Source organism: Crotalus tigris, unplaced genomic scaffold (genome assembly GCF_016545835.1).
Source record: "Crotalus tigris isolate CLP2741 ecotype Arizona unplaced genomic scaffold, ASM1654583v1 scf7180000018464.579312, whole genome shotgun sequence".
Taxonomy (NCBI): domain Eukaryota; kingdom Metazoa; phylum Chordata; class Lepidosauria; order Squamata; family Viperidae; genus Crotalus; species Crotalus tigris.
Window position 1 is genome coordinate 103,440 of NW_024097020.1, and position 27,048 is coordinate 130,487.

At 36.3% G+C, this 27,048-nt stretch overlaps 1 protein-coding gene across 2 annotated transcripts in view; it reads left to right on the forward strand.

The window, feature by feature from the left end:
• The window catches only part of SMC5 (structural maintenance of chromosomes 5), a 42,300-nt gene that overhangs the window by 13,664 nt on the left and 1,588 nt on the right, over nucleotides 1-27,048 (forward strand). For both annotated transcript variants that reach the window (XM_039352636.1, XM_039352637.1), the window contains 14 exons: nucleotides 265-419; nucleotides 1,019-1,132; nucleotides 2,603-2,697; nucleotides 3,315-3,447; nucleotides 3,694-3,867; nucleotides 5,701-5,870; nucleotides 7,606-7,729; nucleotides 10,206-10,328; nucleotides 14,117-14,242; nucleotides 16,249-16,344; nucleotides 17,028-17,132; nucleotides 18,556-18,675; nucleotides 24,846-25,025; nucleotides 25,112-25,207. In XM_039352636.1, the coding sequence (XP_039208570.1) occupies nucleotides 265-419; nucleotides 1,019-1,132; nucleotides 2,603-2,697; nucleotides 3,315-3,447; nucleotides 3,694-3,867; nucleotides 5,701-5,870; nucleotides 7,606-7,729; nucleotides 10,206-10,328; nucleotides 14,117-14,242; nucleotides 16,249-16,344; nucleotides 17,028-17,132; nucleotides 18,556-18,675; nucleotides 24,846-25,025; nucleotides 25,112-25,207 (1,811 nt within the window). The remainder of the gene's footprint in view (nucleotides 1-264; nucleotides 420-1,018; nucleotides 1,133-2,602; nucleotides 2,698-3,314; nucleotides 3,448-3,693; nucleotides 3,868-5,700; nucleotides 5,871-7,605; nucleotides 7,730-10,205; nucleotides 10,329-14,116; nucleotides 14,243-16,248; nucleotides 16,345-17,027; nucleotides 17,133-18,555; nucleotides 18,676-24,845; nucleotides 25,026-25,111; nucleotides 25,208-27,048) is intronic.

The window sequence follows — 27,048 nt, forward strand, 5'->3', positions numbered from 1 at the left end:
GCTATTGCTATGAGAGCTACACATCTTTTGAATAGCACTTGCTATATGTTTGTTTTCTGTGGAAATTCAGCAACTCTTGTTGGATGATCTCACAGGAATAGTTCATAAGTCTCCATTAAGTTCTTGTAAACAGTAGCCTCTGTTAGAAGAGCAGAAAAATATCTAATTAAGTTATGTCTTTGCAGTCTATTAGTAAAATGGGAGGGGGGCTATATTTGTAATCATATATTACAGTAAATATTTCAGGGGTTATTAAAATTACAGGTATAGCAGACCGCATTGCTCAATTTGAAAATCTGATGAATATGAAGGAAGAGAAGCTGAGAGTGAGATTCCGAGATACACATGATGCTCTTATGTGGCTAAGACAGAATAGAGGGCAATTTAAAAGAAGCGTCTGTGACCCTGTGTTACTTTCAGTAAGCTGATTCACTTTAATATTATTACTAAAATTTAATCATTACTTCCGTTATAATCTTATTTTTAAAACCTTTTCTAAGCAATCCATTATTTTATTATCAACTGGGATATGTGCATTTTGACATCTTAAGTTAGCTATGTCAGTATAATTTGTCTCGTGAAACTTAAGTACAAAAAATATAGAACCAAAGATTTTTGTTCTGATGCTTTATTATATGCCTGTGTTATAAAGAGTATTCACAAAAATGTCAGAATTCTGATATATTAACATTTTTAATTATTTGATTTTGAGATGATATCATGCTTATTAGGTGAAGGTAATAATAACAATATGCTCACAAATTGTAATCTGTTGAGTGCTTGGGGAGAAGGCTTCCTTGCATTCATAGTCACAGTATATACAAAGTATAACTATTTTCCTTAGTGGGTACTGTTAAGTATAGGTCTTGTTGGAGAGCAGGTTGCTTTTCACAATCATGAATGATTGTTCTATAGCAGCGTATTATGTGGAGGGAATGGTGCATATTATTTAAAAAAAAATGAGTTTTGGATTTTTTAAATGCAATTCTTTTTGTAACTGTAGTTTCTTCTTTTACAGATTAATATGAGAGATAATAAGAACGCTAAATATGTAGAAAATCACATTTCTGCTAATGACATGAAGGCCTTTGTCTTTGAAATGAAGGAAGATATGGAAATATTTTTAAAAGAGGTAAAAATCTGTTCACATGATTAGAAACTGGTGGTGTAGGGGACTTAATAATAAGTAGGCTCTGTGGCATCCAGCACCATGTGTCATTACTGGCACTAAGAATACTTAATTAAATATCATTTCCACCTATACATTATAATTATATATTTTATAAATTTATCTTGTTGGGCATGTAGAATGGGGCAGGGGAATCTATTCTGTTCAACAGTAAAGATGAATATTTGAAACTTCAGCCCCCCCCCTCTCTCTCTCACACACACACACACACACACACACACACACACACAGAGAGAGAGAGAGAGAGAGAGAGAGAGAGAGAGAGAGTTTCCTTACTCTTAACTTGATGGAACATACCAATTTCTTGTTTAGAATAATCATGTTTTGAGTGGCCAATAAATAATTCAAAGATATAAGATAGACAGTACCAGAATCACCAGCCAGCTGATCAGTAATGAGAAATACTTGGAACTATAGTGCAGCAATAACCATTCAAACTATGTTCTGATAACAAACTCTTTCTTAGTGGAAGATATAGCTTCTTTTCAATAGTGTCAAAACACAATAATAGAATCCACTGTCTCCAGAGTAACCTACTGTATTTCTTTACACCTCTACAATGTTTGCAGTCAGAATTGGATGCATTCTTGATATGATTCATTTAACACAAACTAAAGTAGAACCTATTTCCTACATTATGTGCTTTTATTAATTGTTAGATTGCCGTAGATTTTTAAATGGATATTTAATCATTGCTGGCTTTTGTTCAAGTTACAAGCCATTTTATGAATACTGTTCTAAGGCAGGTCTCCAATCTTAATAGAACTCTCTCCTTAATAGACGTAAAAGTGCTCTTTCTGATATAGAGTTAATAGTAATTCTCAAATACTTGTGAACCATTTTTCGTTAATAATCTTACCTTTTGAAAAGAAAGCAAAAATATCCATATAATTTAGCAATTTAATTATCTTATACAGGTAATCCTTGCTTCACGCCCACAATTGGTACCAGCAACTGTGTCACTAAGTGCCATGATTGCTACGTGAAATATCTCATGACCGTGATGTGCTTATGATCTCACTACTGCTTTGGTTGTTAATTGAATCCCCATGGTCGTTAACCAAGATATTATATGACTGTGACTTAGATTTTACTTCCACATTCTTTATTACCTCTGCTTGTCAGAGGTCAGGCATGAAGCACATAAGTGGAAATCGTACCTGCGGGGTGATGTGATGGTCGCAAATGCGAGGATTAGTCGCAAAACCTTTTTTTTTTACACCAACATAACTTCAAATAGTTGTTAAATGAAGCAAGTGGTAATCGAGGACTGCCTGTATGCAATGGCAATGCAGAAAGAATATCCTTAGTTAGATTCAGAAGGCAATATTATAATACACCCTAGTAATAATCAAATTTATTATTTTAAAATAAATGAATTCACATTTTCGTTATTGGTGCAACCTATTGTAGATGCGGGATAATCGCAAACTAAGAGTGAATGCTGTATGTGCACCTAGTGAATCATTTGCTGAAAAAAGACCTTCAAAACCAATTGAAGAACTGTAGTAAGTAGTATACAGCCCTATGTTAAAATCAGACATTACTTAAATTAATGTGTGTGTGTAAAAATAATATATAGAGCTTGGTGGATTTTTTTAATCTTTTATAGCTTTTTGTTTCTATTTGCTTGCTTATTTTTTAGCTTGTTTGTATCCCATCTTTATTATTTTTATAAGTAACATGGTGGCAAACATACCCAACACACCTTCCTCCTCCTGTATCCCCCACAGCAACAACAGTAAGGTGGGTTATGCTGAGAGGAGTGAATGGCCCAAGGTCATCCAGCTGGCTTTCTTCACTGTCTATAAATACTCCAAGAATGGCATTATGCCTTCTTTTCTACTGTTGTTTTCTTTTGAAATTAAAGAGGTTTTTTTTTTTACTTGTAAATAAAATCAACTTATTTGATTAGAAAAATCAACACAATTGCCTATGGTACAATTAAAATCTTAAATAAAGGTGCTCCATTTGGTTTTTGTACTGCATACATCTAATTTTTATTTTAGTAAATGTAAAATGCTTCCTGCCACACATTTCCATCTCAGCTTCATTGCTTGGGGAATATGTTATTATTAGTAACAGAAAAGCTGCCTACCTGTATCTCTTTCTTTCTTTTTTTCAGCCGATATGGATTTTTCTCTTACTTAAGAGAGTTATTCGATGCTCCCCTCCCTGTGATGAATTACCTGTGTCATCAGTATCATGTTTATGAGGTTCCTGTAGGAACAGAGAAGACTAGGAATATGATTGAAAGGGTGAGAAGTATTCCCGAACAGCTCTATTGCCAGCTGAGAGGAAAAAAAACCATAGTGAACCATGGTGAAATGCCAAAAAAAAATTTTATTAACCAAACTTTAAGAGAATAACAAAGAAAGATACACCATCCACCGCCTTTCAGTCTGTCAGGAAGTTCCTCAGCTGGCAGCAGCTAGACTTCCTGGAGCTGCAGATAACTTCTCTACTTCCTGTTATGTTCATCTTTTCACTTGTTTCATGTACAGGTAATAAAGGAAACAAAACTTAAACAAATCTACACAGCAGAAGAAAGGTACACAGTAAAAATATCGCGTTACACAAATCAGTCTGTTTCCACTAACACATCATTGAGACCAGCACAGTATCTTACTGTTACAGTGGATGCAGATAAAAGAAGAGAGTTAGAAGATAAAAAAAATGTAAGTTAATTTCTGTAATGTTTCAAGAACGCGAGATTTCATTTGTATTTGAAGTTTTGGGTGTTTTTAATTCTAAAATGTCTTTGTCCTTAGCAGTTTTTCTTTTCCTTTATATCTATGTCACGGAGCATTTCTGTTTTATGTATATCTTGCTTCTGAAAACGGTGGCACATCCAGAATAGACACAGTAACAAAACACACATATTCAATACAGAATGGTATAAAATGACAAACCATAGGAAAGATGCATAAAATCTAAAATATGATGATAAAATCATATGCTACAATGAAGAACAATAAACATACAAATTCTATTAGGATATGAAAAAATATTTTCAGAATTGGATAACTTTAAACTAGCTTATTTTTCATCTTGAGTCATGCCTTTATCCTGAAAATAGCAGAGTCCAGGTTCAAATATCACTCACTCACCTCACTCACTCACTCATTCATTCATTCATTCATAAACAAACAAACAAACAAACAAATAAATGTGCTGATTTATTCACCTCTGTTTTCACACTTAAATTTTGAAAAGTGCTGTCACGCTTAATCTTTCTTTCATTCAGTTACTAGCACTATGTCTTTCACCTTACTACAAATCAAATCATTACAACCTATGACTTCTAGTAGTCATTATTGTGTTGAAAATATATTGGCAATCTAAGTTACGAATTTTAGATTTTAAATCTTTCTCACTAACTTATTATTGTACACCAATTTGTGTTTCTTAAGAAGCTTATTTATAGTAGTCAGGGTAGAATATCTTTTGAGAAACTTGGAGAGCATATAGATATAATAGACGAGATATTGTGTGTATGTCCATTTTAAAGCTAATGCAAGTTTTTAAAAGCAAGGAATGTCGATAGTTTGATAGTAAAAGAATTAAATTGATTGTACTAGAATGTATGTAGATCAAAGTTGATGATTTATCTAGTTAGGTAATGAAACATCCTCAAACAACAACCAAGCTTAGAAAGCACTAAGGACTTCTTAAATAAATAGATTACTAAAATTCTTAATATTACCAAGAATATATAATAATTGAAGAATGATCTATCTTATTTGTTAGTAAGATAATATGTAGGAGAAAAAGTTTTAGTAGGTGGCTGAAATTTAAATAACACGTGTTCCAGAAGGTGCTTAATGCAGGAAGATAATTCACTAGGTCAATAAATGAATAGACTAAAGTTGCATTTCTATACATCTTAGTTAGGATTCATTTTTAAAGGTCATTGAACTCAGTGGGAATTAATTTTGATTGGCTATGCAATTGTATTGTTAATAGAAAACTCAAAAGTGCTTTTTCTAGAGGCAATTGGACTTTCTTGTTTTTCTTTGAAGATGTTTCACTTCTTATCCAAGAAGCTTCTTCAGCTCTGACTTGATGGTGGGGAATAGAAGGATTTATATTCCTTGCAGCGGGCTGATCATTTGCATTCTTTCAGAGTCATTGAGGCCACTTGGAAGTTTATCTGTGTCCTCAAGGTCACCTGAGTGGTGCAAATGGGTATGGAACCATCTTTGAACTCCTGAAAAGTGAAAAAGCACTTTTGGGACAACCATGACCTGGATGTCAGAATCTCCATTGGCAGAGTTAATAGAAAAACTTCTGTCCAAAGCACACATAGTCGTGTGTGTGTGTGTGTGTGTGTGTGTGTGTGTGTGTGTGTGTGTCTGAAAAGAACAGGTCTGTTTACTTGAATCCAATAGTAAATTGTTACTTTATTGAACATGAGAGGAAAATACGTATAATTTAAAGCAGTCAATACAAACATCCTTAATAAGATTGCACAGTAAAATGGGATTTTTCTTCTATGCTACTTATTTCAGGAAAATAACAGGCAGTTGCAATCATTGGATTCTCAAATGGCATTACTCTCTGAGAAGCAGAAATGCCTAGAATGCAAAGACAACCAACTCCGTCAACAGAAAAAGGAACTCTTGGAACGAAAAAATAAAAGGAAACAATTAGAATCAAAAATTAGTATGAAATGTGATAGGTATGGACTTTAAATATTATATACAATTATTTAAAATCTATGTAGAAAAATAGAAGTTAGAAAGCAAAACCAAAACATCATCTAGTTCTTATCCAATGCCATATGCCTTTCAGGAAAAGAAGTGACTGCCACAACTTTATGATAATGAATAGATAGAACAGTAGTTCTGTTTCCTTTATGGGAAAACAAAATCTTACAAGATAACTGTTAAAACTGAAAAACAAATATTACTAAGTTAGATTATACTTACATATTCATTTTCTCTTTAATTTTTTGATTCTCTTCAATTGTTTTCCCTTGATCGTTTCTTCCCTTCAGCAGCATTCACCTTATGGCTGTTATTTTTGCTTAAAATTTTTCTCTCTTCACCCAATCTTCCCCTCATAGTGCTTACAGATAGTCCGTGACTTACAAGCACAGTTGAGCTTGAAAATGTTGGTGGTTGACTAAAGTGGTCATTAAACGAGGCATCATGTCTCACAGAGCTACCTGCCGGAGGTACTCTGCCTTGCACAGGGCCAAAATCCCAGCAGGTAGCCCTTTCACTCTGAAACAGGTTGGCTGAAAAAAGTCTGTCCCAAAATCCAAGCAAGATTTTGATATGGAGTATTTGCAACACAGGGCATTTGCAGCCCTGGTTTCTGGGGACTGGCTGCAAATTCCCTATCCTGCAGTTTGTAGTTACTTTGTTGTAAATCCAGGATACAATTTAGGAGCTGCTGCCGCCGCCAAGACACTTGTGCAAAACTACAGGATCTCAAGTTTTTGTGTTTGTGTCTGGGAGGGATAATGACATTATTTGGGATAGAGAAAAGGGGTGATTGTGTCAAATAGTTTAAGAACCACTGTTTCACAGATAGTTCTTGACCACAGTTGAGCCTTCAATTACTGTTGCTAAGTGAGGCAGTTGTTAAGTGAGTTTTGCCCCGTTTTACAGCCTTTTTTGCCACAATTGTTAAGCGAATCACTGCCATTGTTAAGTGAATCATGCAGTCATTAAACAATTCTGACTTCCCCCATTGATTTTTGCTTGTCGGAAGCCAACTGGGAAGGTTACAAATGGTGATCACATGATCCTGGGACAGTGCAACTGTCATAATTACATACCAGTTGCCAAGTGTCCCAATTTTGATCATGTGACTGGTTATAAGTGTGAAAAATGGTCATACGTCACTTTTTTCAATGCCATTGTCACTTCAAATGGTTACTACATGAATGGTGGTAAGTCAAGGACTATCTGTATGATCCTTGGGATTTTAACTGTCAGGGTAATTAACGTTGTAGGTAATACAATGTGTAATTTTATTTTTTTATGATATCTTTGCTGTGATCCTGAGCCTACTCGTTGTGTAAACATTCAACTAAATACAGTTTGAGAAAACTGAGACAAGGATGGCTTATACTGTTGTGATGTCTAGGTGGAGAAACATGTGCTAGTTTTAAACAAGTTTCACTTAATTGGTGGAAAATTGATAGGGTAGATTTATTAAAGACATTAGTGAGAATTAGTGCTACTAGTGTGCAGTTAGCAAATGGTGTTAAACTAAACTTCAAAAGTTTAAGGTCATCTGTACAGCATGTTCCAATGACGATGATAATGATGATGATGATGATTTTCTACTGTAGCAATCTTGTTTTGTAATTTTCCAAAATATTCCTGAAACATTTTTGTAATGTTGAAAGGAGAGTGTAATAATTATTCCCAAAATATTCCTCTTAAATCTTTTTTATACAGTTTAAGACAGATGGAACAGGATGGCATAAATCTGGAAGAAGAATCTGAGCAAGCAAATGCTACAATTAAGAAACTTAACACTCAGAAAGTAAAACTTGTAATTGATTTTATGCGACTAATAAAGGTAAATATAGTTTCTAAAACAGAAGAGATACTCTTAATGCAATTGTATATTATAAAAACCTTGAAATTATGAATTACTCTTTTTCATCCTCTGTCCTTTTTCCTTCTCTGCTATTTTATACGGTGATTGGCACATACATTGAACTTGGATAATATTTAACTGTTAATATTAACAGTTAATGTTTCATATCTTAAATTCTTGTCACCGGCTGCTTTCCATTGAGAAGCATTACACTGAGTGACATTCAATAATACAAATGCTTTCGATTAATGATGGACGTTCAGTGTGTGATTCATCATGTTAATTGCCATGTGATAAGTATTGAGTTCAGCTTAAATTAATAAATCCTGGTGTTGATCTGAACTCCAGTATTTGTATTACAACATCACAGATGTTAAGTAATTTGCCCATTGAGACCTGTGTTGCAGGATGATGTTTGAGTAGTTTTGCAAATTGGTAAGAGAATTACTTTACCCGGCCAAAATCGAAGTAGCTCTCAGACTAAATATCCTCAGCAAATAAAACAGTGTTCTGTTCTTGACACTGATTTCAGCCTAGCACAAGTGCTGTGATAAAACTGTAGGAAGCTGCCTTATAATGGCTTTCCTCTGGACATTGTGGGTGCTCCGTCGCTGGAGATTTTCAAGAAGAGACTGGACAGCCATTTGTCCGGAATGATATAGGATCACCTGCCACGGACAGAGGGTTGGACTAGAAGACCTCCAAGGTTCCTTCCAACTCTATTATTCTAGAACAGAAAATAATAACAGAGTTGGAAGAGACCTTGGAGGTCTTCTAGTCTAGGGGGTCCCCAACCTCTGGGCTGCGGCCGACTGCTGAGCCTTGAGCCTTTCGGGATTGGGCTGCAGAAATGCGCACTCCATTTGTGTGAGCAGCGGGTTGGGGAACTCTGTTCTAGTCCAACCCCTTGCTCAGGAAGGAAACCCTATACCAGGGGTAGGCAACCTTGGCTCTTTTATGACTCGTGGACTTCAACTCCCAGAATTCCTGAGCCAGCATGGCTGGCTCAGGAATTCTGGGAGTTGAAGTCCACGAGTCATAAAAGAGCCAAGGTTGCCTACCCCTGCCCTATACCATTTCAGATAAATGGTTGTCCAATCTCTTCTTAAAAACCTCCAGGATTGGAGCATCACAACTTCTGGAGGCGATCATTCTATAATCTAATGAGCCAAACCATTTAACTCAATCTTGCCAGTGCTTTCTGACAGGCATTCTCCCTGATTGCAGGCTATAATTTTTGCAGCCTTGCCTGGAGAAGCTGGACATTCAACACTCATAGCATATACTCTACAAATAATCTATGTCCGCCCCTTACAATTTGCAATGTAGAGTGTTGTAGAAAGAATGAGCCTTCCTGCCTCTCTTTCAAACTTCTTAAAAAGTTTATTGGTTTTTTTTTTTAAATTAGCAACAGACTTTATAACCTCAACCGCTCTCTCCTTTTCCTGATGCAACATGTTTCATTGGATGGATAGGAATAATCAGTTACTGAAATCTAAAAAGAGGATGACCGGGGGTGGGGGGGTGGGGGGAAAGGAAAACAAGATGAGTTGAGATATGAAGGTGAAGATAACATAGAAATGGTGTACTATTAGCAGGGTAAATAAAAACAGTGTCTTGTGGTTTATAAAGAGGAAGGAAGGATTCCTAAATTTGTAGGAAATTCTTATATTTCTGTTTCTGGATAAATGTAACTCATTCTTTAGAAATGTATCCAAAAGTTAGCTCTGGTTCAAATTCAGTAGGAAGAGGCACCTTAGCTTTCTAAAATTGCCAGAGAATTACATTACCTCAAACTCCCCCAAATATTCTTTCTGGAAATGTATGAGCTCATTCTCCCTTTTCTGTTGTTTGCACTCTTGCCCTTGACAAGTGTAATTGTGGGTTGGGATCAGGAAATGAAAAACATTCTTTGATTTACAGGTCATTGATTATGGAAGAAAACATTTTGCTTGATGAGTACTCGGATACATTCATGAGGGGGAGAACATTTTACTTTTAAAGAAGTGTTAAGTGGGACATACATTTTCCGTTGAGAAAAGAAAAAAAAGCAAGAGTTATATTTGTTTCAGTGATATGGTAGGTTCTAGACCAGTGGTTCTCAACCTGTGGGTCGGGACCCCATTTGGGGTCGAACAACCATTTCACGGGGGTCGCCAAACAAGGCTGTCTGCCATTTTTTCTACCTTTTCTTTGGCCACGCCCCTGGCACCCGGTGATGTATAAGTGGTTGGGGGTCACCACAACATGGGGAACTGTATTATGGGGTCGCAGCATTAGAAAGGTTGAGAACCACTGTTCTAGACAATAGAAAATCATGAATACATAATATAGGTAACCCTGCATTGGATCAATTTTTATATGAAGTGGAGTAATATAATCGGAATATCTAAATTTCTGAAGCTTGAAACATTTGCAAACTTTCCTAAACAGCATTTGCATTTATTTTCTGCAGAGTTGTATGGCCCTTAATGAAGACAAAACAAATTTGGTGCTAGAGAACACAATAGCTACTTTTCACAAAAGTAGGCTTGATGCTGAATATAGAACTGCAACTGTACAACTACGAGCTATGGATGTAAGCCTTCCATTTTGCTACTTGACAAATGAACTTGGAAATGTATCTAATATATGTATAGTTACCTATTTATAAGAGAGTTGCTCACATCGATTATAGTTCCTAGATAATAACTAGGTTAGTGTTTCCTTTCCTTTGTATGGACAAAATGATGAACATAAAAATAACTCCTATAATGGATTCCTTTGCTTCCTAAAAGAATTTCATCCTTCTACATCAAAAATTATGGATTAAGGTAAGCTGGATAGCAGTGGTGCTCTCTGAGATTGGTTGTTTTCTTGCAGATGTTTCATTACCCAAACTAGGTAACACCATCAACACTGTTAGTATTTCTGTGGGAATCAAATCTGCATACATGCCTCCTGCATATTTGTCAATCTAGAAATGTATTCAAAAGTGCATGCTATCATACACACGATGTAAAAGTATCACATGAATATTAGCAACTCTCCTACCTCTGGTTTTCAGCGTGGCACTTTAGGTCATAAATTCTCATTTATTCATTGCCTATATAAACACTAAAATCAACTCAACATTGGCCAGGATGCAGAGCAATGAGTGAATTATCCACAAAGGCTATAATTTATGGGATTCCCATATGTTCTTTATGTTACCTTTGGGTCAGATATACAAAAATGAGGCTAATTATTTTTTTTTTCAAATGAATGAATCTCATTTATAAATGAATAGACATCCATATTATTTATATATTGTACTATTTTGAGAGTTGGTATAAGAGCATTGGGCCTTTGTAAAATAGGATGATTTTTTATTTCCCTATGTTCTTACACCAAATTCGTGGGAAAACATGACCTTTTTGCTATACAGAAAAGTTACAGTTTATCTTTAAGTAAGTCAAAATTCTTTGTGTTTTCCATACTCGGGAATACTATATGTGAAGTTTAGTAAATGAGAATAATCTAAGATCATACTATGATTTTAGCAAAGCATAGGTACTCAGTTATTTGGGGACACAGCTACTAGATTAAAATTCAAGATCTCTACTTCAGGTTTTTCTCCTTATATATGGAAAAAGATCCCGGTTACAATTTATTAATATACAATAGTGTTAAATAATGTTTTGTTTACGTCTATACTAACCTAAACTGAGCTTGAAATAAATCATTTGGCATTGTCACCTATAGAGGCATTTTAATATTTCAATTATTTTTTCTGGCAGCTCTTCATAATATATTTGAATCGATTCAAATAGATTGGCCTGATAATAGATAAACCAAATTGTTGATTTATTAATTTATCTATTGGCAATAAACAAATAGCTGAACTATTCTCTTTTGACCACTAGAGGGCTCCTATTTATACTTCATTTATACAACAAAATTCTGTCACAATTTTCTTGACTCATGAAACCCAGAGTTAGAACGTATCAGCCGTATGAAGACTATCTAGAACTCAAAAACCTTTCAGGATAATTGTTCTGTTGTCAAATTGTTTGTATTGTTAGAACTAATGTTCAACCAAAATCTTGACTGTTTCTAATATAAGCCCTTTAATCAAAGCCTTTTCCTCTCTGCTGGCAGAGGCCACATCTGGGAGACAGCTGCTTGGTATTTGAAGTATACATCAAAGTGTCACTTGGCAATGATAAGATTTATTCATGAATTTATTTTTCGGTTGAGTAGATTGTCTTATTGTTATACTTTTATCTATACCAGGTTATCTGAATATCCTTCTTAAAATGTAGCATCCAGAATTGGGCAAGGTACTTGGGGGAACATCTGACTGATACGGCAAAAATAAAATAAATTCCTCAGTGACTTCTGAGGATTTGATTTTGGTTGGGTGCCAGTAAGTCAGTGCCCATAGACCTGTTCCCGGATAATTTGTCTCCAACCTGACCCTTCAAGTCTTTCAGTGGTTCATCCATCACCCAGTGTAATTGATTCCTTGTTTCTGGTTGTCCTCTTTTTCACTTTCCTTTCACCTTAGCTAGCATTATAGACTTTTCAAGAAAGTTAGGCCTTCGCACATGTCCAAAATATGATAATTTGAGTCTGGTCTCTTGTGCCTCAAGTGAGACCTTGCAATTGACTTGTTTTAAAGTTGTATTAGCAATTTTGCATTGCCTTGCACTGTTAAAATCCCAGTGTCTTTTTCATATATATGTATGTGTATGTGTGTGTGTGTGTCACTGCCAAGCATACAATCCCCGCCTTTTATAGAATTTTCTAACTTCCAAATTAAAAACAAAAACTAAACTTGCATTAATTGCCTGCTTGTTTTAGCTTAATAGTTTTCTATTAAGCAAAAAAGTGAAAGAAAAACAGAAAAGAAAGAAGAAAGATACAAATCAGTAGCCTCTGATCTTCTCCACAGCAATTAAAAGTAAAATTCTAAATTTACCTCTTGCTCTATGGGTACAACTCCTTTCTACAGTCTGTCCTATGTAATCATAAAAACTACAAATCATATGTTCATTTTGGGGGATTATGCAAAACGTCCAAAAGGGGTTTCGATGTTAATAAAATTGGGTATTTCTTGTTATGTGTGTGTGTGGGGGGGGGGAGACGATGGTTTTAAAAGATGCTTAAAAGTTGATTCAATAAGTTAGTTATCATTATTTCCCTGTAGCTGAAAAAATCATATGGTATGATCTGTTTTTAAAATATTGAATGGCCTATAGTTTTCCATATTGGTTTTTCATAAAATTCATCCAAGACAAAAAATTTCAATGGATTGTCTGTTTTGAATGAAAGCTGAATGTGAGCTATCCCATACAAACAAGAACTAAGTAGTGAGAAGCAGAGAATGTAGATTGCACTTCTACTTTTAATAGATGCATCTGTACATTTTAAACTCGATTTAGTTGGTGGGCTTGGGGATCCAATGGGGCATTCTTCACTGGAGATGGTTGGCAGGATAAGAAGACTTTGTCCCTATGCTGTCGGTCCCTTTGGTTTTAATTTTTATGTAAACCTTCTTCATTTAATTTAATTGTATTTATATTTAAGTTAATTGTGAATTAAATTTAATTTTTATATTTATCTTTTTTACCATTTATTAAGCCACCCACAGTTGCCTTATCAGTAAGCTAGAGGGCATTTAAATTTAATAAATAAATGAATAAAAATAAAATACACCAGGAGGTGACATGGATCGAATAATCAGGTGACCAGGTTAACAGACCCAAGGATCCTGTCTACTGCATCAAGAGTTACAGGATCTAAATTTTTTCCAACTAACTAAATAATATTGTGATTCATTTGTGTTAAATAGGCATGCCCAGTCGGAGTACAGCTCCTAGCAGTTTCAAATGATTTAATCTGTCAGATTCAAGAAATTTCTTCATCCAGCCTTTAGATGTTTTTGTGGTCCATCTCTTCCTAGAAGAGAATGGGGCATCTTAAAAAATACCACTGGCATATATCTGTCGAGGCAATAAGGCTGACCCCAAGAGAACCACTGCCAATACATAAATGTTGGGCTAAGTGATCAAATAGCCTGCCTTGGCTTGAGGGAACTTCATCTGTAATTTCTATCGTTGAAGAATAGTCTGAATTAAATCTATATGAGTTGATGACCATTTTATCAAATGTTTGTCTTATATCACGGGTATTGTAGTTTGTCAAGTACTTGTCATCGCAGATTGATAACAAACTAACATGACAGCCTCAGATGTTACTGCTGGACTTGTATTAATTGGTGTATTGTATATTCTGAAGGCTTAACTCTGATAAATGTTTTACTACCGTAGGTTTTCTTGAAGCAAGTAAAGCTTTCATAAACACAGTTTAGCCTTTTGTTTTAATCTCTTCTATTTATTCTAGCAACAAATTTCTGACCTGGATGTAAAGAAGAATTCTCTTTTGATGAAGTGTAAAGGTTTACTGAGCACTGCTAAAAAAGTTTGTAACCTTGGTATGGATCAAAACCTTCCAGAAGATGTCTATAAGGTAAATATCACAGTAAAAAGATCTCTCTCTCTCTCTCTCTCTCTCTCTCACACACACACACACACGCACAGTACTCTTCAATCTTTTTCCCAAGAAACCTATAGTATATGTAAAATAAGCTCAAAATGCAAAATTGCCCTGAAATCAATGAGACCGGAATAAAACAATTAAAACAACTGTATTAGACACAGTTGAATGTAAAGATCTAAAAATTAAATAAGATTCTATAAGCACTAAAAGGCCTACACTTAAGAATGCCTTTTTTCCCTAGTTGGTCTTACTTTAGATGTCAAAAATACCAAGAAAACTTCAAAAGATTATGTTCATTCATAGATAGATACAGAGAGTAAACTCTACAGATAGCCCTTGACCATTTGTTTAGTGACTATTTGAAGTTATAACAGCACTGAAAAAGGTGATTTATGACCGTTTTTCACACAACTATAGTAGTATCTCCAGGTCACATGATCGAAATTCGGGCACTTAGCAACTGGTATGTATTTATGATAGTTGCACTGTCTGGGGTCATGTGATCACCATTTGTAATCTTCCCAGCGGGTTTCCCACAAGCAAAGTCAATGGAGGAAGTCAGATTGCTTAAGAACCGCATGATTTATTTAATAGCTAGCCGGGGGGGGGAGGGGGGGAAGGTCATCAAATGGGGCTCAATTTACTTAAAAACTGTGTTGTTTAGCAGTGGAAATTTTGGCTCAGTTTTAGTCATAAGTTGTATAGGATTTTAAACATTAAAACTAGCAGTATGGATGATGTTCAGTTTGATTAAAAGCCCATGAAGCCCCAGAAGTACCTACTAGACAGGTCCTCAGCATCTGGCTGATAGTTGATTTACAGTATTGGGAAACTTCATTTCGGCACCTTTTTCAAAGACAAACCTTTCTCTTATTAAACACAAATAATCCAAAGGATTGCCACAGTTTGTAGATTACCTGTAGTTGTCATATTATCTCTAGGTCACAAAGGCTACTTGAGGCTGTTTTTCAAATTCATGAATGTTTCCAGTTATCAATTTAATACTTTTATGCTCTCATCTAATTGAAAAGTCAAGGACACGTAGAATTTAATGTTACCAGATTTCAGAAGTTTCTAAAACATCATTCTCCATTAGTATTTCTTCAAATTGCATTCAAATCCTTGCTCTTGTTGCCCACAAAGTCTCCAGTGGATGAGTAGATTTTAATCAGCTAGCATTACTTTCTTAAGAAAGAAGAGAAAACAAAAACATTTCTGTGTCCTTATCTTTATTAAGAGGGATATTTCACTGGAACCATGCATTTAGATTTTGGTCAAAGAAGGATGCTATAATACATTTTATTCCTTGTCTACTACTGAAGATTTCCTTGAAATATTGTAGGCATTATTGCAAAATAGTCCTTTTATTTTTCTATTTTCTCTTGAACCTTGCACAAGGACCTCTTTATTTTTCTATTAGTCATGATCAACTGTATTTTTGTATATGTAGCAGAAGTCCAAAAACATTTATCTGGCAGCGTAACTTATCCCAAAAAATTGTGGAATCAATAGCTTATCAGAAATTCACCATGTCACTTACCACGCTGACTACGTCGTTCCTTTATTCTTTGAAGAACGTGATAAGAAGCATCACAACTTTGCAACTGGATAATAGCATGTTGCTAAAGTTGTATTGGATGGTAGCATTGCACAATTATCGGAACAATCCCCCTTTTCACTTCAAGCAATAGAGGAAACTTGAAGTTGTACTTTGGTAATGGGATGCTACAATCAATCAATTTCCACACCCTTTTTTTGCTTGAAAATGAGTAGTGAAAATCTATCACAGTTGTTCCCTTCTGCCATCTCATGTTTATGAAAGGTTATCTGTATCAAGGCAGCGAGACACAAACTAGAAGCAAGCAGCTAGGGCCTTGTAGAAAAAAGGCCATGCGTGTGCAAAAGGAACATAGTAAACATCAACAGATGCTTGTGCAGAGTAATTATTTTACACAAATTTTACTCCATCTTTTTAGGCATTTCTGGACCTTCCAAATACAGTAGATGAAATTGATGCTCTGCTGAATGAGGAGAAAACAAGAGCTTCATGTTTCACAGGCCTCAGTGCTTCAGTATGTACTCCCAATGCAGTATTGCATTATACTATATTATGTGCATTATGTAAAAATTAATCATAGTCTTTGGTGGCCGGCAGCAGCTAAGTAGCAGGAATAATGTGTTGTAAATACCGTTAGAATTCCAAGTAATTTGTTCAAGGTCAAATATACTCTGTGCTGCTGTTCTTTTAAAAATGAAGAAGAAAAAACAGGTTAGGAAATGAGGAAAAAAGAGCTAGTTTACGAGACCCAGTTTTACTTTAAAGGCAATCTCTTCGTAGCACCTTCCCCCAATCATATTTGAATGACAGATACGTTTCCACAATTGAAGAAAACAAACAGTATTCAGTTATAATATATTGTACAGAACTAAAGAAATGTGGGCAGAAGTTAGCTTTTCAACCGTACATTTCCTTTAATTCAAAAAAATTATTGCTGCAACCGTGTTGTATTTGATCAGAGCAGATCCTATTTAGAACATAATAAGTCAACGTTAGGTATGGTTATACTCTCATAAGACACAACCTTGGATTCTTCTTGCTTGAGATAATAATATGCAAACGAGCTACCAAGTTTAATATAATCTTAGTGTGTGAGGAAATAATCAGTATTTTTACTTCAGATGTGGATAGCTAAAGTTCTGCATTGTCCATTCAAAAGATAATGCCCTTTAACCAAACCAGTTTTTTTCTTCCCAGGTTGTTGAAGAGTATAATAAAAGAGTTAAAGAAATAGCACAGATGACAATAGAACTGGAGGAAAAGAAAAAGGAGCTGGACAGCTATAGGCGAAATATTTCACAGGTACTCATTATTACTGTTACTTTCACTATTCTCTTTGTCCTGAAATAAATATCCATAAAGGAATTACATTGTAAGATACAGCATAAATGATAATTGGCTGGAAAATTCTGTCATTTGTTGTGTGCTGCCTGGAATTGCTTTTAGTGAGACAGGTAGATATATAAATTGAAATCATCAACAAATATAAAAGCATACAAGGAAAAATTGTTTGTAGGTTGCCCAGAGGGTAAATAGATGGCCATTTTTTTTTCTTTGAACAACTCTATCCCTTGCATCGGTGTGGAGTCGGGGCAACTGAATGGAGCTCAAGCGTTTACTGGCTGGATGACCTTCCTGACACCTATGCTACGTTTGCAGCAGACTTTTATTCATTGCGCCCAGAGAGAGAAATATCTCCCGCTGCTTAGGGCCAAATTCACAACTTTCTGATTGTGAAGCGAGAGCTCCACCTCTAGGCCACTATGCCACTCTAGTAGGTGGGTGGCCATATAAATCCAGTCAATCAATCAATTAATAGTATCATAGCTGTATCAGAAGCACTGAGATGCTTCTGGGTTAAAAGGATTAGCCAATGACATCACCGTTGCCCAGGGGACACTCAGTTGGGAGCTCCTTTCATGTCCCCAGCAGGAGCTGGAGCTCACCCTGCCCTATGGCAGCACTTAGATCTCAAACATGGGCTTGCTAACCTCCAACCCATCGTCCTAACCACATGAACCACCATGCTCCTTATTAAATAAATAAAGGCCAAAAGAACCAAATAAGGTAAATTATAATTGTCTACCCAAGCATTTCAGCTTGCCTCCTGAAGCCAGGATGACTTTCAGTTTTAATGCCTTTTGGAAAGCTGTTAAAGCCTGACTCTTCTGAAAACCTTTTACGGATTGATCGCAAAGCCATTGATTCCAAAATTAGTGTGGAATTGCAGTCTATTCCAGCCATAATGTGGCAACATTAGCATTCATTCCTACTAGGTAGCAGGGGGATTGGAAATGAAGGCGGCCAACTGCAGAGCAAACTTGAGCAATATGGCCTTGTGTACATTAATATGTCTAAACAGAGATGGGATGGGAGTTTCACTACCTAGTGGCCCCTGATAAATAAATTAACCTGATGATGGTATCTATTGATGCCCATGAAGATTACCAAAATGCACTATGAAGACGCGGAATCAAGATGGTACAAGACAACATTGCCTACATTTACTTTCCATGAAGCAATGTTGATGCATGGAATAGTTTGAAATAAGTAATTCAGAGCCTGGATGCATCTGTAATGTCTGATCACTATGCAGGTAGGTAAGTAAGTAAGATCATTATTAATTAATGATATATTGAATGCTTAATTTCAGCATCTTCTGTACTACTGGTGATGGAATCTTTATTGTCATTTCTCTTATGACCAGTTTTTTTTTTTTTTTTAGGTTAAGGAAAGGTGGCTGAACCCTTTGAAACAGATGATTGAACAAATAAATGAAAAGTTCAGCAGCTTTTTTAGCTCTATGCAATGTGCAGGGGAGATAGATCTTCATACAGAAAATGAGGTATGATTATAAAAGTGATACATTCCTTTATAGAGGAGAAAACACCTCCCACATGCATACATTTTCAATTAAACAATGGGCAGTAGGGTGCATATTTTTGAAGTTTGTATACTGTCATTTAGAAAAAAACTATCCAAGGCAAAAGCTTGTTTCCTTGGAATATATAAACACTTTAAAAAATTAAATTATCATATTCCTAGTTAAATTCTGGCAGTCCATGCATAAGGTCTGTGAATAATGTTGACACGATGCAACTTTAACTGGCTTCAACTGCAACACTTAATATACTCCCTCTACATTAAAAACTAACAGAGCTCTACCTAGTAGCACATCAATTTGGGGACAGATGTTTTGGACTATATTTTCCACATTCCTTTGCTCCTGGCCATGTTGGCAGAACTGATGCAAATTGCATTCTAAAGCATCTGTGAGGCATCAGTGACCATCTTTTGCCATAAGTAAAAAGTAATGATGCATATGAAAGGAGTAGGGTAATCCAAATATAGTCTGGCTCACTTTGCCTAATTGAGTTCTGTTGAGCAAAGTAAATAGATGCAGTTACAAATATATATAATTCTATAATTCTATATCTAGAATATAACTAAGGAAAAAAGCTCATTGTCAACCCAAATATATGAGGCAAAGAAGGCAGGTTCAGCTTCAATGGTACCTCTGATTGTACCTTCCTTCTGTATTATTGAATGGCTGCCATATACACTTTTAGTCACTAGAGCAGGCATGGGCCAGCTCAGGAATTCTGGGAGTTGAAGTCCAACAGGTCATAAAGTTGCTGTAGTTGCCCAACTCTGCACTAGAAAACTGAATTGCAAACTTCATTGGGTGACTCTGAATCTACCCAGCTTCTCTCACCAAATTGTTATGTTACTGTGGTTGTGATAAATTAGGGAATTGTTCATATAAGCCACTCTGAGTTGAAAGAGAAATGTTAGCATAAAAATACAATGAATAAATAAACAGGTTTAAGTCAGATTGGTATGCTTTTCAAGTCAAACCTTATGTTCCACCAAGAATGCTTCTTAGCCTCAGCCCCATTTCTAGCAATAAGAAGCTCTTGGGAGAATCCATAAGTACTCATAGAAATACTTTGAGTATACACGTGCTATTTACTATTATCTACCTGCCATATTAATAAGCATTTCATTTTGGGAGGACAATAAAGTTCATTCATCATAGCAATTTTTCTGATTACTTGAAAATAAAAAGTAGTGCAGATAGTGGTATTGATCAAAGCCTGGAGACTCCAAAAATCTAGACATGTTCATACTTTCTCCATATGTGTCAGCATAGAGTCTTAATCTACTATAACTCAGAAGTCTTGGAAAAAAGCACATACTATAAGTTGTCTGCTTTACAGTATTTTTTTGAGCATTGGAGTAACAATATCAGAAGAATTCTGTACACTTTGTAGAAAACTGGCCGTTTCATTCACTTTTTTTCTCATGGCATTTATCATCATTTGGACTTTGATTTGGGGTCTTCCCAGGTGCTTCAGTTGTTCATTCAAACTGTCTGAAATCTTTGGCTTTGTGGATTGCATTCCACTTCTGCCCAGCTTGCAAAAGTCAGTTCCTGTTAATAGACAGCCAGTTTCTCTTCCTTATGGCCACCACTGGCAAAAATTGAGCAGATATAGCATAATCACTCTTCTGTAATCAAGGTGCTTCTCTGGGGAAAAGCCTTCTTAGCAGTAGTGCCTGATTCCTTAGAATCTCTGGGCACATCCTTCTTGGCCTTAAGCAGCCATTATCTGCATGGCACATAGCTTTGGTATCATCCATTGGGTTGGCCTAACAGTCCTTTGCACCTCGTTGGATTGGTTGACTGAAATACTGCAGGGACCAAAGAAATACAAAACTAAGGGTCTCTTGCTGGATGGCTAAATCTGACTTTAAAAAGAGAAACTATCTAAGTTTATCTCTCTGTTATATCCATCATCTCAATTCCTCCTCACTTGGATATTATAATTCAGCAATAACACATGACTTTCCCCAAGATATGAGGACCATCACTACTGCAGCCACCTTTTTCCACTTATTGCTCATCCCAGACTTTCCTGTATGTACCGCTCTCTTTTAGAATTAATGCATCCTAAAATGCCGTTATGCTTCTTGTGATCCATATAACTAGCAGTGATGCCTTCTGAGCCAATTCTGCTTCAGAACAGGATGTGCAATCCTTTATTTTTGCAAGGTGCATGTGTCTGACCTAAAGTCCAGGACATCACTCTGAATATAAGATTTTCCACAATTCCTCCTTGCCTTTCTACACTCTGCTTTTCTACCGGTCTTCCTTGCTGCCATCACCACCAGGTGACTCTGCTAATTTCCTGATACCACTTTGGTGATTGAGCTTATCATACCTGTTCCATCTGTTTCGCAGAACATTCACCTATTTACCAATAGGGCAGATTTTGTACTTCAGAGCAAAAGGAAATACATGTCAACAAATCTCTATTCCCTCTATCTTGCTGTGTGGTTCCTTTGTTCTAGTTTCACAGCAAACATCACACTGGTCTTACAATTAAACTTTTTTGCCATGATCAGTGATAGACAGTCAAAGTTCTGTCATCTTGACTTAATTTTCTGTTTTCTTCTCTCCTAAAAGTGCTAAAAATTACTCCTATTGTCTGTAAAAGTTTACCTCATGGCTATTTCCTCCAGCCATTGCTCCATTCAGAATTTGTTGGTGTTTTTATAGTTGACACAGACGGTTTTCTCAAGCCTTTTTCCAATCTCAACCCATTTTAATCTCCTTTGCCACCACCTCTAATTCTCACAACTCTGTCACATATTTTTGGGAAACAATGCCACAAATACAGTATTTTTATCATCCGAAACCCAGCCTGGAGTTGCTGTTGCTGGGAAGTCTGAACTTTTCATGCTCATCCCTGTACCCGAATAATTCAAATGTCTGTCTTTTGCCTATGACAGTGTTTCCCAAACTTGACAATTTTAAGGCATGTGGACTTCAACTCCCAGAATTCCACAGCCAGCGTTGCTGGCTGTGGAATTCTGGGAGTTGAAGTCCACATGCCTTAAAATTGTCAAGTTTGGGAAACACTGGCCTATGATGCTGAATTTTTTTCCAATATAATCTTGGTAAAACTCTTCCTATCACCAGCTATACTACTGGAAAGAATTTTACAATCTTTAGATGCCAAGTGTAACTGGTGTACTGGGATATGCATTATATAGCCCAGTTTTTATTTTATTTTATTAAAGCCCATCTTTGTCTGCTTCTTGGAATGGAAGAGGTCTTATCATGGTAATTTGTCGGTTGAATAGTCAAAACAATCTTCCTATCTTATCAGTTGTTGAAGGAATTGCCCTTTGTAGGCATCAGAACTCATTCAAATTGTGACATCCTTCTGATACAATTGTGGTCTGTAGTCATGGTGTCAACTTATCAACTTCATTACTACTACAGTAGCATCCATGTAACTGAGATGTTTCCTATGGCCATATAGAGATATATGGACGTAGCCTTGAACAAGGGATGTAAGAGTGATTAATTAAACACCTTGTCAGCCCTGAAAAAGAGAAGGGAGTGAGAAAGAAACTCGAGATAACTGTACTTTATCTTTTTTATAAGACAAATAAGACAAAACTCAGTGAAACTTTCAAGCTTTTGTTCTTGGTTTATAGAGTTTCAGCTTTTGTCTGTTTTCTGACCTTGTCAACATATAGGAGTAAGGAGCTTATTGGTCCTAAAAGCAGTATTAAATTAATGGTGTTACTTGCCCCTAGTCATTAAAAAAGACTTTCTATCCATCCATCCATACCATAAAAATGTACAGGCTGCTGGATCTTCAAGTGGTAATCCGTGTATTCATAAAACCATCCTCCTTCCCATCTAAAGTACTTTGTGAATATCCATTCCCTTACAGTTCCCTTTGCAGTGGCCTTAAGGGCATTGAGGCAAGAACCAGAATGGGACAACTCACCACGGCCAATTCCCCACGGACACGTCAACACAGCCAACTTGCTGTGGCCAATTCTCTGCAGCCAACGTGCTACAGGACAACTTGCCAGGGGATTCACTTAGTTCTTTTTGTTGACCACATTTTCATCAAAATTATTTTATCTCTTGTATCAAAGGAAATCATTCCAATGACTACCAGCTTTTGTAATGTTTTGATGAATAATGAAAGGAACTTGTCCTGTGGCAAGTTGTCTCATGGCAAGTTGGCCATGGCAAGTTGTCCTGCGGCAAGTTAGCTACACAGAGTAGGCTACAGTGAGTTGGCCGTGGCGAATTGGCCGTGGCAAGTTGTTATAGAATAGCATTCCATTCATACATAGTAGGTTCCTGTCTCCAATTATAAAGTCCACCTCAGCTATCAAAAAGGGTTGCGCACAAATAATCCATATGTATGAATACATAGATGATACTTCAGAAAACCACAGTTAGAAAGAAGCAATCTGTTCTTCTAAAGAAAAATAACGCATTTTGACATAATTTTCATTTTTTTTACTGGAGGAACTGCTAGGAAATTTACAAACCATCTGACTGACATAAGACTTGCTTGCGAGTACCCAGTGAGATACCTGGCTTTGATAACAAGCAAGGTGAATTGTTTTTCCATGCTGGATTTTTCTTCAGCAGGTGAAGAAAACACTAGCAACAGTTGCCCCAGCAACAACTTAAGGCACCAACTTAAGAGAAAAATAAAGGGAGTACCGTACTTTCCGGCGTATAAGACGACTTTTGCAAGCGTTAAAATCGGCGCCGAAGTCAGGGGTCGTCTTATACGCCGAGTCGTCTTATACGCCGGAAATAACGGTACTTATTCTGAAAATTATGCAAAATAGGGAAATATTTTTATTGTTCAGGAGTTTAAAGATTGGTTTGAGGAAACATTTGAACAATATGCAAAATATGTGTTTATTTTTTTGTTGCTAATACAGGTAGTCTTCAACTTACTATTGAGTCCAAAATTATTGCTAAGTGAGAAATCTGTTGAGTTTTGCCCCATTTTACGATAACACAGTTGTTTAAGTGAATCACCATAGTGGTTAAATTAGTAATACTATTGTTAAGTGAATCTGGCTTTCCCATTGACTTTGCTTGTCAGAAGGTCACAAAAGGGGATCACATGATCCTGGATCACGGCAACCATCATCAATATGAACCACTTGTCAAGCATCTGAATGTAAATCAAGTGACCATGGGGATGCTGCAACAGTCCTAAGTGTGAAAAGTGGTCATAAGTCACTTTTCTCAGTGCCATTATAACTTCAAATGGTCACTGAATGAACTGTTGTATGTCGAGGTCTACCTGTATTGCATTGTTTCTTAATTGTGCTTGTGTCCTTTTTGTCCTTCCTTAGGAGTTTAAAGCAGCTTCAACATGGATCTCCAGCTATTCTATTCCATTGATAGAAGGCCTGCTTAGTATTGGGTGTAAAGGGCACGCTGACTTCATCACCTGGTTCCCTAATCTTGTTCTTCATTCACATTCACATGAATGAAGTCTTCCTGCAGGATTGAAACTTAGCACAGCATAGAGACTAGGGCAGTGTTTCTCAACCTTGACAATTTTAAGGCATGTGGACTTCAACTCCCAGAATTCCACAGCCAGCATTCCACAGCCAGAATTCCACAGCCAGCATTGCTGGCTGTGGAATTCTGGGAGTTGAAATCCACATGCCTTAAAATTGTCAAGGTTGAGAAACACTGGACTAGGGAGTGGCATGGGGAAAGACAACAATGTTGTGTATGGTCCAGTGTTACTTATAATTTCAGTACCTTGCCCACACTGAATACCTGAACAGGAATTTAGGGGAAGCATAACTATAATTTAACTGGGATATCAGAACTGACAAACTATGATTTGCCACCCGACTTTGAAATCATGTCTGCAGGGTCTGAACAGTGAACCATAGTTATGTTTCTTTCGGGACCCGCAGAAGCGCAATCATCAGTTAGCTCAGTCATCAGGAATTAAAATGAGAGCAAATTAGAGATTGATATCAAGATGTGCGGCTGTTGTTTACCATATGCTTGGAAGCTCAGCACTTGATCTGGCTTCTGAGTTATGGTTAGTGCAAACCTTGCTTTGATGTGGTATTTTCTCTTTTCAATTGATTAAGTCAGGGATTATATATATTTAAAAATCTCTGAACACACAGGCATTTGTGTTTTGACAGGAAGAATATGACAAGTACGGGATTCGGATTAGGGTCAAATTCCGTAGCAGCACGCAACTTCATGAATTGACTCCATACCATCAGAGTGGAGGAGAGAAAAGCGTTTCCACAATATTGTATTTAATGGCTTTGCAAGAACTCAACAGATGCCCTTTCAGAGTTGTTGATGAAATAAATCAGGTAAATATATGCTGATACTGGAAACAAAAGCTTCCTTCACTGTATTCAGTAGCAGAGAAGAAATATTGCTGTTTATTTCTTTACAGGGAATGGATCCAGTTAATGAAAGGAGAGTCTTTGATGTGGTAGTAGAAAATGCCTGCAAAAAGAGCACTTCACAATACTTCTTTATTACACCAAAGGTGTGTGGCTGAAAACTCTGCATCTTATGTAGATTTTGTACAGACAAACCCGTCTATAGCTTATCTTTTTCCATTTTGCACAAATCAAATTATAAATCAGCTTTATTCTATCCACAGCTGCTTAAATAGTATGTACATTCATACTCAACCTTAATGTAATTTTTAATGTTTAATCTTTCCTTTAGGTAGTTTTTTTCTGTAATGTTGAAGCTAGAACTGAATCAATTTAATTTGGAGAAGAGTTCATATTGATTATTATTATCTGTGCATAATAATGTGAAGTCACAGCTGCCAGTTCTTTACTGGTGTTGACCTTCATACTCATTGATTTCTGCCCAAGAATCTAGGATGTCATAGGATCAGTGTAGTGTAAGCCTTTTGCAATTGACAGATTGAAATTTTGTCAATTTGCAGATTTTTTGATTATTATTATTATTTTATCCCATCTAATAACACTATGTATTGGTCTAATAATAGGGAATGATCACTCTGTTAAAAAATACAGACAATGAAAGTTATTCTCATTTCTGATTCTAAATTTGGATTTGCTTATTAGAAAATAAGTAATACTGATAGCCAAAAACATATAAAGCTTAGCTTTAAGTCAGGTGTGTCCAACCTTGGCAATTTTAAGACTTGTGGACTTCAACTCCCAGAAGTCCCCAGCCAAGCATCATGGCTTGGCAAATTAGAAGAAAGGAAATTAAATAATGAGAGATTGACAGGCAGAGTCTGAACAGTTATTTCCTTTTCTCTTGATGTCATTCTACTCCATGGTATTTGTTTAGGGCCACTTCTTTGATAGCAAGGCAGATAATAGTGGCCTCCACAGGAATAACATCATCTTGTAAATGCAAAATCTTCCTGACCCAAATGAATAGGTTACAACATTTATGTGATGATATCCCCAAGCATATTACATCATCTCCTCTCCCCCACCCCAGTCAAGAGATGCTCAAAGGCTGCATACTGAAAATGTTTGCTAAAACTCCAGCTGTTTTATAAATTAAATGTAAGCAATCAGAAATTACCATCCCTGAATGTAATAAAATTAACTCTCAGGTAACTATGTACAGGTAGTCCTTGCTTAGTAACTGTCCTGTTTAGTGACCATTTGAAGTTATGACAGTGCTGAAAAAGGAACTTTATGACAGGTCCTCACATTTATGACTGTCACAGCATCCCTGCAGCCACACTTGATTGAGATCCGGGCACTTTACATCTGGTGGGCGTTTATTAACCGTTGCTGTGTCCTGAAGTCATATGACTTCTATTTTACATGTTTCACAGCTGGCTTCCAACAAGCAGTCAATGGAGATGCTGACAAGAAAACAGCAGTTGCTGTCTTATGTTGTCAGTCCCAGTCATAATTGTTAAACGAGGACTGCCTATATACCCTAACAATTCTGCCCCATGAATATATCCGTAAACAATTATTGTTGGTGTATTTGGAGAGGAAATGAGACTATCAGTAAAAGGAGCAATACATTTGACAAAAAGTTGATGGAGGGTATAGCTTCCCACAAGATAATTTGTTTATATACAAACTGAAACAAATTATCCTGTGGGAAGCTATTCCTGCCATCAACTTTTTGCCAAATTTATTGCTTGTTTTACTGATAGTCTTACGAATGTCCACTTCCCAGAATACTAGTTTCAAACTATTTTGAAGCTTCTTTGTTTTCTAGCAAGAATTTTAGGAAACGTGTTTACTGGCATTACTCCAATTTCTTTTTTTTAAAAAAATCTTAATAGTCTGTATTTCTTCCTAGCCTTTTATTTTGTTAATCTTTGCTTGTGCATATACAGGTAGTCCTCGACTTACAGCAGTTCATTTAGTA